The sequence below is a fragment of the Hyperolius riggenbachi genome, chromosome 3 (genome assembly GCF_040937935.1).
Source record: "Hyperolius riggenbachi isolate aHypRig1 chromosome 3, aHypRig1.pri, whole genome shotgun sequence".
Taxonomy (NCBI): Eukaryota; Metazoa; Chordata; class Amphibia; order Anura; family Hyperoliidae; genus Hyperolius; species Hyperolius riggenbachi.
This window is the reverse complement of record NC_090648.1, coordinates 229,706,754-229,722,851: the sequence shown is the minus strand read 5'-3', so window position 1 is coordinate 229,722,851 and position 16,098 is coordinate 229,706,754. Positions and strand designations below refer to the sequence as shown.

The window sequence follows — 16,098 nt, the reverse complement described above, 5'->3', positions numbered from 1 at the left end:
TGTGCTATTCCCCTTTTCAAAATATTCCTCTGACGTTCAGACTATGCGCAGCAGTGTGATGTGCGATCGCACTGCTGCACACATTTTTGCAAAAGCGTATTGCTAGTCCCATTCACTGAAACAAATGGGATCAACTGCGCAGCGCACGGCATTGCGGATGGCTTCCATCCCGAACACACAGCCATACATGTAGCCTAATGTGAACGAGGCCTTAGTCGGATCCAGGACATGATCCAACGGCAAACCCTGTATGAACAAAGCCCGAACCACTTTTTGACCATGTTCAGGAATTGGTGACTTATGTAAATATTTGTCAGCTCAAAAAGACAATGAAATATTGTGACAAAATCTAAAAATGTGTTTGTTACATTTAATACATGCTTGCACCAGCAACAAGTTGTATAGTCAAGGTTCTGACAGCACCATTTCTGAATAGCAGATAGGAAGATTAATGAATCAAGCTGCAGAGTCATAATAAATCTTTTTCATAAAATGTATTGTTTCTTCTATTCTGCATTTTGCTGCCGTCTGATAAAATGAATAAAGAACGATGGGTAAAAAAAACTAAAAACAGATAAATGGCAATACAACAACCTCTCTTCATTGCATGAGAAAAGGTAACAAAGTAGTGCCATTATTATGGACTTTTACATGTTTCTAGCATTAAATTTAATTCCGAGGAAACATGGGTATTAGGTTTTTACAGAAATATAACTTATTATTTTAATGTTTAAAATGTCCTTTTCCTTGATATTAAAAGTTTTTGGCAGGGACAGCAATGACCTTTCCTAGATTTCGTTCTACCCAAGTGTCATGGTTATGTATTGCACTAATATTGCACCCAAAGTTCAGTTAATGAGTTTAATGAATCTTGTGACCAGCCGAGAGCAGCGATGCCTAAAATGTATGTGCCTATAAACTGGCACAGTATGAACATGATGGCTTAAAAGGTTTACTATGGACTTTCTTGTGCTACTGCAGTGAGACAAGAGGCAGAAAAACAGATGAAACAAAAACTACTATGGAAGGAAGAAAAAGAACCATACCTGTCTCCACATCCTGGACATAAAAGTGCAGCTCATCTGTGATTTCTGTTACCAAGACAGGTTTGTAATTTGCATTCCTTTCCTTCTCCTCCACCACAGCCACCACTTCTTCTACTGGCTGTTCCTCAAACTTTGACCAGACCTGTAACACAAACACCATATTAACCATTTCAGCCCGCGGGGATTTTTCATCTTTTGCATCAGAGCAATTTTCACCTCTCATTCATTCGCTAATAACTATCACTACTTATCACAATTTATTGATCTACATCTTGTTTTTTCCGCCACTAATTAGGCTTTCTTTGGGTGGTACATTTTGCTAAGAATTATTTTTTTTATAAATGCATTTTAACAGGATTAATAAGAAAAAAATGGAAAAAATTCATTTCTTCTCAGTTTTCGGCCATTACAGATTTAAAATAATCCACGCTACCATAATTAGAACCTATGTATTTTATTTGCCCGTTTGTCTTGGTTATTATACCATTTAAATTTTGTCCCTATCACAATGTATGGCGCCAATATTTTATTTGGAAATAAATGTGCATTGTTTCCGTTTTGCGTCCATCACTATTTACAAGCTTATAATTTAAAAAAATGTTTGTAGTATACACCCTTCAAATGCTTATTTAAAAAGTTCAGACCCTTAGGTAACTATTTATGTCTTTTTTTTTTTAATTGTAATTTTTTTTTCCATTAAAAATTTGATTTGGGTAATATTTTGGTGTGGGACATAAACAGGTAATTTTTAATATTGTTATATGTGTAAATTGTAATGTAAAAAATATGTAGATGTAGTTTTACTATTTGGCCACAAGATGGCCACCTTCATTTTTGTTTTCCCTCCTTGTGCTTCTCGCTAGCGGAAATACAAGGGGGATGCGGAAAATTTTCCGGGCAGAAAAACTGAAGCCTCTTGTGAGAGCGCTTCATTTTTTCTACGGGGGACACGGATCGGTGATCGGGAACCATGTTCCCATTCACTGATCCCAGGGCTACCGGGGGACACCACGGGGCACGCGCCGAAGCACGGCACAGCAGCAGAGCAGCCGCCCGGACGTGAGCTTCACGTCCGGGCGGCAGAAATGGTTAATAAATAGACTGATTTTTTTTAAACCCCACTGGTAAACTAGAACAAAAACTACATAAAAAAATCTGAACATATGAATTCCTAATGATGCTAAACTTTCTTGCACATGCAGGAATTAGGTAGGTAGTCATTCTGGATGTGATTTTTAATTTTAACATCTCTCCTATTTTGTGCCTTCTAACTTTGACCCCTTCTTAAAGAGAAACTACAACCAAGAATTTAACTTTATCCCAATCAGTAGCTGATACCTACTTTTACATGAGAAATCTATTGCTTTTCACAAACAGACCAACAGGGGGCGCTGTATGACTGATATTGTGGTAAAACCACTCCCACAAGAAGCTCTGAGGACCGTGGTACTTTTGACAGTTTGCCACAATGTAACAAGGTTCACAGACAGGAAATAGCTGTTTACAGCTGTCTCCAACAGCCAAAACAGCTAGCAGCAGCTACATAACTTGCCCACAGTAAAAATGTCACCATGTAATAAATGTCAGAATGTAAATCGGGGAGCCTAAAGATTTTACAATGAGCAAACACTGACTAAATCATTTATACATAATTATTGTAAAAAAGAAGCACTTTTTTTTATTACATTATTTTCACTGGAGTTCGTCTTTAAATGCTACCTCAAGCCCAACAAACCAATCTATAACTTTTTTTGTCCCCTAAAAACCCAGCCTTACACTACATCATTAAGAAGATGCCTAACCTGTACCTAGATCTTACCCAAACCTTAAACCAGTGTTTCACAAGCTTGTCCTCGTGACTACCCAACTGAATGTTTTGCAGGCAACCTCCCCTCTGCACAGGTGGGGTAATTAGTTTTTCAGCTACATGGAATCCATCAAAGTGAGACACTAATTACACCACCTGCGCATAGGTGAGGTTGCCTGCAAAACATGCACCGTTGAGGAGTCACGAGGACAGGTTTGATGAACACTGACCTAATGTCTCACATAAAGCACTCCTAACCTTATCCTCCATAACCTTCCTAAGATAAAAATAGTAGAAACACAATAGACAAACACAAACATAGTGAACATGGACATGTGTGAACAGCTGTAGGCATTGTCGTGGAAAAGCTTGGTGTTTTCTGCATGCCATCTGCCCTAGGAAGTGGTCTCGCAGGTTACCTAATGTTAACAGGCCCTGATCGTATTGCCACCACAGCCCATAAATACATTTTGCTGTACTACACATATTATTCGGCAGTACAGACCCATTTTCTTAGCCATAAAAGCATTTTTAACGAGGAACATATATGCAGAACTGTCACCATCTAACTAATTAGAATGTCATACATCTCCACAGCAGTCTCTAGCTGCAGAAATGTTCATTTTCAAGAGGCAGTAATTAGTTTAGATTTACAGTAGATTTCACCCAGACTCTTGATCATTAGAAAGTAGTTACAATAATGTGCGCATCCTGCTACTATACCACCAGTTAATTTTCCAAGGTCACCTTAATGACTAGTTCTCTTTATCTTATATTCTCTGCTTCCAAGGAAAACTTTATTGCCAGGCTGTTTCCAGTATTGAATTTACCCAGAAGTATACATAGTTAATCCTTCATGCAAAAAGCTGCTAAAACTGACATTTGTAATCCCTCAGTGCATTCTTCTTATTCCTCCTTTTATGACCTGCTTTATGTAAAGTTGTGATAATGCGTGTTTCAGAGAGCCAGATTAAATGAACATAAGCGTCCCAAATAGAAAATGAACAGTTAAACTTACAAACACTATTTAAAAAAATCTTATTTCATAAAATCAAATCTTCAGGAATTTAGCTCTTAATTCAGCTTACATTTACTAAAACATTTACATTTACTAAAAAGAATTTAAAAACTGACAGATTCAGCATGAGCAGCCAAATAACACTGGATGCCGGTATTACACTAGCGGTATGTGCTGCATGGTTTGGAGGAGCTTTATCAGCAGGCGTTTCATTGTCAACCGTGGAAATTATCAGCGCCATTACTGGTAGCAGGACATTATGAGGCCCGGTTACTGGACACTTAAGCCAAAACAGATGATGGAAGATGAACATTGGTTAGGATTAGAAGGGGGTCACACTGCATTTTTGCATGTGATTTTGCCAAATGTATTCCTATTTTTTTGCTTTTAGACCCTATATTGAGAACTAATTTAGAATGCCAGAGACCCCCCCCCCCCCCATCAGTTCAGGCAGCCTCTGCACATTACTCCCTCCCCGGGATCCAGTGCTGCATTTCTTTCTTCTGTCCCCCAGGTGGCGCTTTATCTTTATGGTAAGATTTCCGTCTCATCACGTGACAGATGCCAATCTCACCAGAGGGATCAAGAGCCCCGGTGGACTTGGAGGAAGCTGGCTGGATCCAGGAAAGTATAAAAGTGCTGCACTGCATAGTAACATGTCTGGCAGTTGCCCTAAGCCAGGCTCAGGATTATCACTTAGTGTTTTTTTTCCAGACTGAGCCTGGGTCAGGAATACAGTTAGGGAAATTGACCCTAAATAAAAAATCAATTATGAGAAATAATTTGCGTTTTCCAAAGAGACAAGTGTGACCCCTGCCTTAGGCATAGATTAGGAGGGTTAGTGCCAGGGGATGATAATGTAGAGGAAGGTTATCATTAGCTGTTAGGGTTAGAAAAAGGTCAAGAGTAAGAAAGGGGTTATTATGGGAATGAGGTTAGGCTTCAGTGTCAGTAAGGAGTTAACATTGAAGGAGATTAGGGTTAGGCTTCAAGAGTGGGTTAAAGTGGATCAGAGATGAACTTTTATTCATTGTGTTCATAATTGTGTTCCTTACATATAGTTTATAGGGCATTCCTCAAGCCAAATACTTTTTTTGTTTTGTTTTGTTTTAATACTCTAATTCTCTATAAACTAAACAAGCCTCACCCACAGCTTCTCCAAAACGCCAAGGCACTCAGACCCATGTAGCAAGGGCTTATGGGAGCTCAGTCTGGGCAGGAGGAGGAGAAGATTACTAGCCAGAGATTTCAGAGGCAGAGGGGAGGGGGAGATATATAGACAAGTTACTTGTTCTAGTTAGTTTTTCATCTCGGATCCGCTTTAACATTCTGGTTAGGTATTGGAAAGGGGCTTTATCAGCAGGGGGACAGGTTTATTAGAAATAGTATTATTGATATCCTGATTAGTGGGCACCCAGCTAATATAACTATTATTCCTTATATTCTAACTACGGTACATAAATAGCATGAAAGGTTAGAATATAAACATTAAAGCAGAACTGTAAAGAGTTTTTAAACACATTGTTTCACTTACCTGGGGCTTCCCCAAGCCCCCAGCAGCCGTCCTGTCCCGCGCCAATCCTGCCCGAGCCGCCGTACTCCCGCCGCCAGCTACTTTCGGTTTCGCCATTGGGCCACTGCGCCTGCGCGACTCTGGCCACGCGTATCCTTTCTTCGCGTCCCCTGCTATTGCAGAAGGGAACGCAAAGAAAAGATATGCTTGGCAGGGCTGCGTTGGCGGCGAGAGAACGGAGGCTCGGGCAGGACCGATGTGGGACAGGACGGCTGCTGGGGGCTTGCCGAAGCCCCAGGTAAGTGAAACTATGTGTGTAAAAACTCTTTACAGTTCCGCTTTAAAATAGGACTGACTTACCTTCTCTGGGCAGAGAAGAACAGTTATATGAATGCTTTTTTAAATGGAAATTCTAAAATCTATTTAGACAGGGACAAAACTGCACTGTCCAGAAAAAGATAACCCTTGTGTCTACTTCAAAATATCAGAACATGCATAACAATTACATCAATGCAGCTGTTCTCAAGGCTAGCTGTATAATAAAGGCATCCCGCTCCAGTGCATATCTTAATAATGCTTAGGTTATTAAAAACAAGATTATTACCATATTTTTCAGTCAGATCATTTAACTTTACTGTAAATGAAACATACATTTTAAATGAGCCCTGCAAGTGCTGTCTGATAGGGATTAGATTATTAGAACACAAAAGTAATATTATAGATCCTGTCAATCAAACTTAAGAATAAAACTAGCATAAATGTGAGGATTAGCTGAAGCAGTTCTGCAATTAACACGCGAGGACGTTCATTCTATACATCTGACAAGCCTATTGACAGGTGTATAATCAGAGCAGACACATTTACTATATTAACTCAAGTTCTGTGGCATGTTAGGGGGCCAGCTGAAGAAAAACAAAGTGTCCATCAGCAAGCAATTGTTGGGTGCATCCTCTCCTTGTCAAAATCGTCCTCTGTAACCTCAACAAAAATAACTTGAAAATGACACAGAGTCCCCAGCAGGTGGAGAGGAGGCAGAGTGATGGATGGGAATGGACAGAGATGCTAATTACTCTGGTAAAGAATTAGTGACTATGTGCACCAGCTCGCCACTAGAGGAGAAGGCCCAGCTGCCAAGAATTATCTTCAGGGTTATTATCTGATAACAAGGAAAGTGGATATGCAGTTACAACACTGATTTAAATATAGTTTCTAGAGTACACTCTCAAGTGTATCGTTCAATACATTAACCAGTTTAGCAATCCTCCTTGCAGCAAAGAGCATATGTCAATATCCAAATCCAGTCCCTTTATGACCTAAATTTATAGCATATATCGAAGCATGTGCTCCGCATAGAGACCGTTGTAATCTTACAATGTTCCTTTAGAAAATTTCATGAGAAACACAACGAGGACTTCACAAAACAAGAGAGCAGTTAACCAAATTGCTTTTAGGAATCATTTATTTTATTTATTGTATTTATAAAGCGCCAACATATTACGCAGCACTGAATCATCCACATGACTGGCAATGCCAGACTTTGCCCCCAGTAGATGGAGAGCTAGCAAAATCTGTAGGGTTAACATTTTTTTTAATTACATGTGACACAATAGTAACTGTGAAAACACATGATAAATAGCTATTTCTGACCATTACAGAAAGCAGAAGTTGAAATGACTAATCCAGAACTTTGCAGCTAATACAACTCAGGATCTGCTAATGATTTAACTCTCAGCTGATTAAGCTGTTCCCATGCTGGACAAGTTCAGTACAGAGATTTCTTTCCTATGGTACAAATTCTGGTACTAGTCAAACCAGAGTTCAAAAATTTGGCATATTATTTGCTCATCACTAGCAAAAAACAGAGATGCTGCCACAAGGCCATGTAGTAGTGTAGCAGCAAGACACACTAAAACACATGCCACTTCAGGATTCTGGGCTACTTCAAGTGAAATCTAAAGCTTTACCTGTCCCTCAATCCATTTAATGACATTTAACAATTTTATTCGCTTTACCTAGTTATTCGTATTATTTCCAATAAGGCAGAATATAGGTCAAAATGCGATCAATAAAATCCTTTTCTTGATGAGGTCAGTTAGGCATATGCCAGCCAGATCACCAGAGAATGATGCCTGCCTAGAGGAGGTTTGAGAGTAAACTAGATCCAAAAGGATGTCCGGGATTATTCACAACAAAACTAATCCCACAGAAAGGGACAGAAGCTTAAAGACTAAGGATTAAAATATATCTTTTATTGATCCGTATTAAAAGCAGAATGGGGGCAGTATATACCTAGATAACCTGTGCTCCGAATGCATTATGCAAACATACAACAGTGTGTGGCTAAAGTAAAACTGAGATGGCCTGACGAGGATGTATACTGGTATGTAATAACCAGCACAAGCAGACATCTACAAAGATAGTTATAACTAGTATGATACAGAGCCTAATTGATATGTATAATCTAACTCAGTGGTCACATCACTTGTTGAGAAGACTACATATAAAGTGCGAGTGCTGGACACAAAAACATCACCCTACACCAACCATCTTTTACCTAACCAAGGCTTCCTCAGGTTCTATATAAAGCATAACCCACCAAACAAATATGCACATTATTGTGGTCACATTTAAATTTCAATGACATAGCAGCAGCTGGTGTTAAAGTCAGAGCTCTGACTTGTAGACTTGATTGCCATAACTGCAGCTGAATGGCGCCGGGCGGCTGAACTGTTCAACGAATCAGTAGTTCAACCATCCATGGAAAAGAGGCCTCATCACTCACAAAGTGTGGAACTCAAAATAGCAGTCCAAATTTACATGTAAATCCCAGTGATCATTTCCAGTAGCGAGATTTAATTTCCCGAACCCCATTTGTTTTAGTTTACAGAAATTTAAGGTAGTGCAACCACATTGTAGTGCGATTTTGCATGCGATTGGGCTTCCTAGTGGAAAAGCACCTTAGTCAAAGTATCAGAGATGCATAAAGCCACATACACATTGAAAATCATGATAGCAAACTTCCCTATTTCCAAAACAGGAGTTGAGGAGTGATTGCAACGTGATCAGAAAGATTTTCACACAGTGATTGTGAAAGATTGCAAGAAAATCGCATAGCACTATGTTTGCTATATAATTTCCTTGCACTCCCATTGATTTAGCTCAAATGCAAACAAAGATGTGCTGGACTACATCTCCTGGCATGCATTACAAGAGACTGACTTCGCCAGTAACTTCAGAACAGTGTTCTCCCCAGGGCTCTTTAAGTGGGCGGGCCGCCCGGCTGGTTTGAGATCCCGCCCGCCTACCTTGTTACAGCTGATGTCACGCTGGCAGAGCGGTCCATTGCCTGCTATAATCAGTGCTCAGCTCTCGCTATACATTCATTGTAGTGCAGGAGCGCTCATCTGCCTGTGTGACCTCCTGCTTGTATAGTGATTGGCTGGGCGGGTTGTAAGGGGCAGGGCTGGGTAACTGTCTATCACCGCCATAACTGAATGCCTCTTCTATGCCCCGCTTTGCTGGTTGCCTGTGTCTGGTAGCTTGCAGGCAGCTCAGCTAGCAGAGGCAGCCGCCAGTTACAACTACAGAGTGCAGGGAAACTAGTCCTGTCATAGTTACTTGAGGGCGGCTGGGAGAGAACCTGAAGCTGCACTCTCTCCCTCCTCCACCTAGCGATCGTATCCATTCCACACAGAGTCTCTCCTGTGCCCTGGCAGCATGAATCTTCAGCTCTAGATACTGTACACGGCAAGGAGTTCTGACGCCCCGCCCCCTCTGTTTCCTGGCTGCTTCTCTGCAACACGAGATCCTCTGAAGCATGCCACACTGATGCCGGGAAAAGTTCAAAGCACTGCACATGAGTGGATAATCATCCTTCCTCTGGTGTGAGTGAGAAATCTTCTAATCTTCACTTCTTATCTGATATCATGCATAGTCTGCTTAGTACACCGAGCTTTCAAGATAGGGGACCTGTGAAAACAAACAATGGCTGCAATGTGGATTAGCTGACTTGCTGGGGATGGAGGCTGCTGCTGAATGCTGTCTGTCTCATCTGCCTGCTTGGTTGCCCATAAGATGTGATACATTACTTGATTTTTAGCAACTGGCCGATCCAATCACAGTGATTTAATCTGCCAGAGATCAGTTGTGAAAAGTTTCCTAGGGCAGTAAAAATTACAAATCCGGCCCTGGCTGTACTAGCTGGACAAAGTATGTTAAAAGCTGCTGCTGCTGCAAAAATAGTAAAAATGGAACATAGATCAAGTGTTGAGGGTATGTGCAGGTGGCTTGAAAGGACAGTGTGTGGGGGTGATTCTTGCAGCGTTCACATGCATGTTATTTCATATGGATGTTATTTGCTGCTGGGGTAGAGGGGTATTGCAGATAATTTACTATGATACTGACTCCTGTTCACTATCTGCAATACCGCTTGACCCGAGCAGCAAATCACAACCATATGATAAACAAAAATCACCCCCTCTATGAAATGCAACACCCCTGTATGAAACGTGAAATTATCCCCCCCCCCCCCCCCCCATATTTAATGTAATAATCACCCCAGTATGAATAGCAACTATAACACCCATATTCAGGGTTCTCGCCAGGCTCTTTTAGACGGGTGCATCATCTAACTAGTTTTGGTGAGCAACCGGCTGTCATCAGCTCGCCTCCTCATCCTCTTCTTAGGCCTCGTTCAGACTATACGCGCTGCCGTCCGCATTTTGGCAGCGCGTATAGTGTGCGACACGCAAGAACGGTAGAAGGGCATAGACAGCCCTTCTACCGTTCCCATCATATGCGCTGCGTGGCAGCGTGATTGCGCTATCGCGTGCTGCACGCATTTTTGGGAATCGCAGCGCAGATCCCATTCATTGTAATGAATGGGATCTGCAGCGCATAGGAGCGCAGATGGCGTGCGATCGGACGCGTTGCGTTCCAATCGCACAGCCATCTGCGCTAAATGATGTGAACGAGGCCTTATGCTGTAGGTAGAGTTGCACTGGTCCAGCATTCCCACCTCGCACCCCACCCGGCTACTTTTTCATGCCACCCGGCTGGAAAAAAATCCTGGGGAGAACACTGCAGAATATGGCATAGCTGCGGTCTCTTCTGGGGAAGATGGTGGATCCCATACACACAGGGGGCCAAAGAAGCAGCACCTAATAAGTGATGAGGCTCACCCATACCAACCCCCATGACATACTATTATTAAGCACCCCACAGGAGAGGTTCATTTTATATATTTTTATTTCCAGGTGCTCCGTTGCCTTTAAGGCCAGAACCTATGAACAAAGCGGTTATGTAGAACTAAGACAGATAATCTAGCTGATCCAGAAATGATTATAGGTCATTTTCAAACAAGGCCAAAAGATCAATCAACCACATATTTCAGTACCCCAGAAAATACCCTTCCTTCTTGAGAAGATGTGACAGAAGTTTAAGCAGTGAAAACATGCATAAACTAAACAATATGGATGCCAGGTGACCTCCAACACATGCATTCAGTCCAGGATCTCTGGACCAAGCCACAAAACGTAACATCTTCCTGTAAAATCAGTATGCTATCATGTTGTTCTTCGGATTTACCAAAATAATCATGTTCTAGTTGAAAAATCAAGAAATGAAGTGCTTAATCAATGGAAGCCACATTCTGGTGAACTGGAAAATCTACAAGCCAAGTATTGACTCCAGGAATAAGCACTATCACCACAAAACTCTCCACTTAATAAAGTAACTAGAACATCCACCACACAACTAGATAGTTGTATGCTCGCCACTAGTGACTGATAAAAGCCCTGTCTGCAAAACTATCTGACTGGCCCACTCAGGAGAACTGTAAAGCGAAGCTAACTCAAGGAATTGCCTGCATATCTAGAAAACTTATTGGCAGGCAAGTTTTTCCTGGAGATCTAAAGGCCAGTAATGGTCCAGAGATCAATGAGCTAGTAGAGACAAGACAAGACACTGAACATTTATATTGTGATTTTCTCCCATCGGACTCAACGTGCCATAGCTGCAGCCACTAGGGTGCGCTCTATAGGCAGTAACAGTGTTAGGGAGTCTTGCCCAAGGTCTCCTCACTGAGAGGTGCAAGCTTACTGAACAGGAAGAGCAGATATTCCAACCCTGGTCATTGTTGCAATGGTCATCATGGCACATTGTGTTGACAGAAATGATCAACCCCTATTAAAAAATATTCCTGTAGCTTTCACTTCCAGTAGGTATTAATGTGACAACTTTTCACCTCTTACTGACAGGCTTTGAATTTGTCAATCTCCTTAAAGAGTATGCTAAAGATTTCCATTACTTTTTTTGAAAAATGACCCCCTACAAAGGAACTATACAAAACATGCTGGCCGGCCTGTCTACTTACATGAATACAATTCTGGCAGTTGGACTGTGCCACTGCTGGTCAGGAAATACTGTAGTTTAAAAATAATAAAGGAAACCTTTTAAAGATAATTAGGGTGCAGGAGTTCCCAAAGTTACATAACAGGCCTCACCACAATTATAAAACACTGCCTGCACATGCTTTCTCTACATGGATATTGCAAAGACCTTAACTATAACCCTAGTACAGGATGCACTGTAATAAAGACATCAAACAAAAATGCATGGCAATGGGGGACCAAAATGCAAACCAATTAGAATGCACCTACCAAAGTGAATACAGTAATACTCCAGCATAATTCCAGCCTACTACCATAGACACCCTGTCTTCAATGAATTATAAAGTAAAGATTTATACAGCAAATACATTCATACAGACTTTTTAAAATGCATTTTAAAACTGAACTGTTAATTAACGCAATGAGTCGCATGTTTAAGCCTACTGGCTTAATCCTGTTCTAGGGCTTCACAAAGTTTTTTAGATTGAGATTTTAATATTGTTGTGTACAGCAGGCAGCACATTTTCTTGGAAAATGCGCTCGCTGTCACTGGACTCTAAGAGGATGGAACTGGCCTTGGTTGTAAAGCCGCTTACAGCTTTATTATTATGACAAAACAAAATGCAAAGAATGACATTATGTGAAAACTAAATAAAAATCAATTTGCTGGTTAGAGAGAAAACTTATAATGTAATAATCTGAACTAAATGCAATGGCAGACACATTGGTAGTTTCCAAAGCATCTAGATCTAAAATTTCAGCTTAATCCCTAATATGTGCAAAGACTGTCTGTGCATAAGCAGAAATGGAACAGAGAAAGGTCACAGCACAGCTAATGCAAGCAGCAATGTTCTCCATTTTCTATTCAGAGGTGGAGAAAGAGGAAGAGAGAGAGGGTCTATTTCCACTACACACGGCTACATAGCTGCATCGCACCGCGGCCAAAGTGAAACCAATGCACTGCGATGGAACAGTTTCCATTGCATGCTGGTTGTGCGAAGCGGTCCGAGAATCTGCAGCATGCTGCAGATTCTCACACGGCCGCATCCGCCCACAGAGAGAGTGTGTGTGTGTTCTGTAAAGATTCTTCTAACTATGTTCAGTGCAGCTTTGCTTCCTTAGCAAACATAAGCTTATCTTCTCTTTGACAAACCTTAAAGAAAACAATTCCACCAGCAGGAGAGCTGTATGCAGCACTCTTGATCCATCCCTGCATGTACTTGCATTTTCCACACAGTCACTACTACTACTCCCAAATAACATTTACCACAGTAGAGATACTGCTACATTGGTGCTTGAATGGTTAATGGAAAGATAAGGAGAGAAGCAAGTCTGGTAGTAAACATGTGGAATGAGTTGGGTAGAGCACAATAGAACAAGGTCATCAACTGTGTAAGAGCACAGAGTGTCGTGCTTGCTTGATGTCATCTTCGAGACCAGGAACTATAGAAATCATTGTTGATTTTACTTCCACTGGATGCATTGTTAAAAGTCATTAGAACATACATTAGCAAAGCACACCAGGCATCACAATATTGTCACACCTAAGAAGACGAATGTTTTAGCCTTCTTAACCCAGCCATCATTTTCCTTCTTAATCTGGTAAAAAAAACATGTTTCATTTCACATTGCTTTATTCCCATGAACTGCTATTAAGTATATACTTACTGTGAATGTCAGCTAATGTGATTCATATTATTAGCTTTTTAATTTATCCAAGAAGCAGAGCTACACTTCAATCAGATCATTAAATGGATAACCTTGTACATAGCTATCTAATGGAGAGCCCTTGCATTCTTTGGAACCCTTGCCACTGTATCCAAGCATCTCTGTTATGAAGTAATAGTTTCTTTCATTATCATGCAGAGCAGAATAAAAACAGATTTTCCTGCATTTACCATTTCCTTTATAAGAATATTAATCTTGAAACCACATTTGATTTCTATTTGGTGTGGTCAGCAAGATGTTCACAGCAAGCTTGGTGTCAAACTGCAGCCAGATATAGGCAGACTCATTTTGTATAATTATTTTTATTATATTATGCTATATCAAGTGTATGCCTGAAAGCTGCACAATGGAGACAGATTGCAGTCTTGTACTCACCCTAGTAGACGAGTTGAGGACCCAGTTCATGAAAGCTTTTGATAAGCAAAACCTAGTGGATTGAGGATTTAATGGAAAATAAAGTGGAGGCTTCTGGCTGGGTAATGTCTGTATGTACTTTGCTCTAAGAACATACGGCTATTATACACAAAGAGATTCTGATCTAAACCCTTCCAGTAGAAGCAGCTGAACATCTGCTAATGCAGCCAATTTGCAATATTACATCTTAAATGCAACCAGTCATTTCTAACTCCTATCATACAATTCAGCCTGTAGGATTTATTGTCTGTGGGAGTTGATTTAAGACTGAGAAGCTGGAGTTTCATCCAGCAGCTACACAACTTGGCACAACAAGGAGAAAGGGAGGGCGAGAGAAAGACAGAAGTGGAGGGGAGAGAAGAGCCTATGACATAGGTAGAACATGAAGGAGGTATGGGAGAAAGAAACAACGCAAGCATAATGCAAGTAATAACAAGGGGGAAGGTGGATGATGGGAAGATAAGACACATAATATACAAGAAAAATAAAGTCATTTGGTGGCTTCTAAAAATAAATAAATGATTATATACATAAAAAGATAGCAAGTTTATCGGTGAACTAGTCACGAGAGGAATATGGTGAATTACATGGAGCATGATGAAAGTAAAAACTGACACTTACCTGCGGTTTCTACCAGCCCCCTGCAGCTGTCATGTCCCAAGCCGTCCTCCTATGATCCTCGGATCTCCCAGACCAGTCTCGGTCTGATATTCGTCTAACAAGTCGAATATTGCTAGCTCCCGCACGCGTCATCGGGAGCTTACTGCACAGTCGCAGGACAAAGTGTTCTTGTACTGCACCTGTGCAGTAAGCTATCAATGAGGTGCGCAGGAGCCAGCAGACGCGCGGCCACGGCTGTGCAGCCACAGTTGGATTAGATGCGGAATTAGACCGGGACCGGCGAATCGTTGGATGACAGTGCAGGACATTACAGCTGCAGAGGGCTGGTAGAAGTGTAAGGTAAGTGTCCGTTTTTATTATCACCCCCCCAGAACCCCTTTAACTGCAATGTTTTCTTGCTCGTTCACCAGGCACAAGTGGTCAGAAAAGTAACAGCAAAAATCCACCAGAACATCAATCTGTTGCAAGTGACCATGCTCTGCACCCGGGGACATGTGTCCCCCCCCTTGCCCACCCATAGCTACCCCTTGCCCACCCATAGCTACCCCTTGCCCACCCATAGCTACGCCTCTGGTTTCCACCAGTACTGAATTTGGGACTGATGCTTGCTGTAGAAATCTTCAGCATGCCATCCAGATTTCCACGCAAGGCGTTCTGGACGGCTAAGCAATTGAAAAAGATAGTCAGGGTTACCGCACAGCTGAGAGGGCAGCACGGTGGCGTAGTGGTTAGCACTCCCACCTTGCAGCGCTGGGTCCCCTATACCAATCTTAGCCAGGGCACCATCTGCACTGACATATACAAACACAGTGGTATGTGCGCTCCTCTAAGAGGGTATATAGTACCAGATGGATTTACCTGGCAAGGTGGGTCGCTGCACAAATGGGTGGGTATTACCACCCTGATTAGTATGCAAGTTAGTATGGTGCAGCGCTCTACACCTGCCAGCATCACAACAGTCCAACTAGAAAAAACATACAGTTCCTTTAAAAAGGCAAAAAGTCCACTCTTCAATGTCCACATAAATGAATATGCTTTACAATGGAATCCAAACAACAGTTGGTATCATGCTCACCAGATAGGATGGCTGATTAATTACGATCAGCATGTACAGCGCAGTGCAGTAAGTGAGCCTCACGATCCCTTGACCTTCTTCCTGTTTGTCTCCTCCTCTCCTCCATATACTTCTACCTTCATAAACTCAAAATACAAATCGCCATAGTATAACACCGCTTATTAAAAAGGTTAAGAACAAGTAGTGCACTCAACATTACATCATAAAATCATGCACATATCATAAAAGTTGTAGCAGGACGTCCTCACCACCACCGATACAGCGTCTCCACGAAGGCGAGCTCCACTCATCAGGAGCTCGCCTTCGTAACCTGACCTGCTGCAAGGTGGCCGCCGCCACCAGGAAATATTTGCATATGTTCAGAGCTTAAGAGTCCCCACACAGCTACGAAGGCGAGCCCCTGATGAGTCATTGATGACGAAACCGGTAGGGCCTCGTAGCGCCGGTGGATGACGAAACCGGTAGGCCTCGTAGCGCTGGTGGAGAC

General features: G+C 41.7%; 1 protein-coding gene across 1 annotated transcript in view; it reads right to left on the bottom strand.

Moving 5' to 3' along the window:
* SND1 (staphylococcal nuclease and tudor domain containing 1) overlaps positions 1-16,098 on the bottom strand; it is a 977,252-nt gene that overhangs the window by 99,717 nt on the left and 861,437 nt on the right. Inside the window, exon 18 of the mRNA XM_068275928.1 lies at positions 1,047-1,188. Coding sequence (XP_068132029.1) covers positions 1,047-1,188 — 142 coding nt within the window. The remainder of the gene's footprint in view (positions 1-1,046; positions 1,189-16,098) is intronic.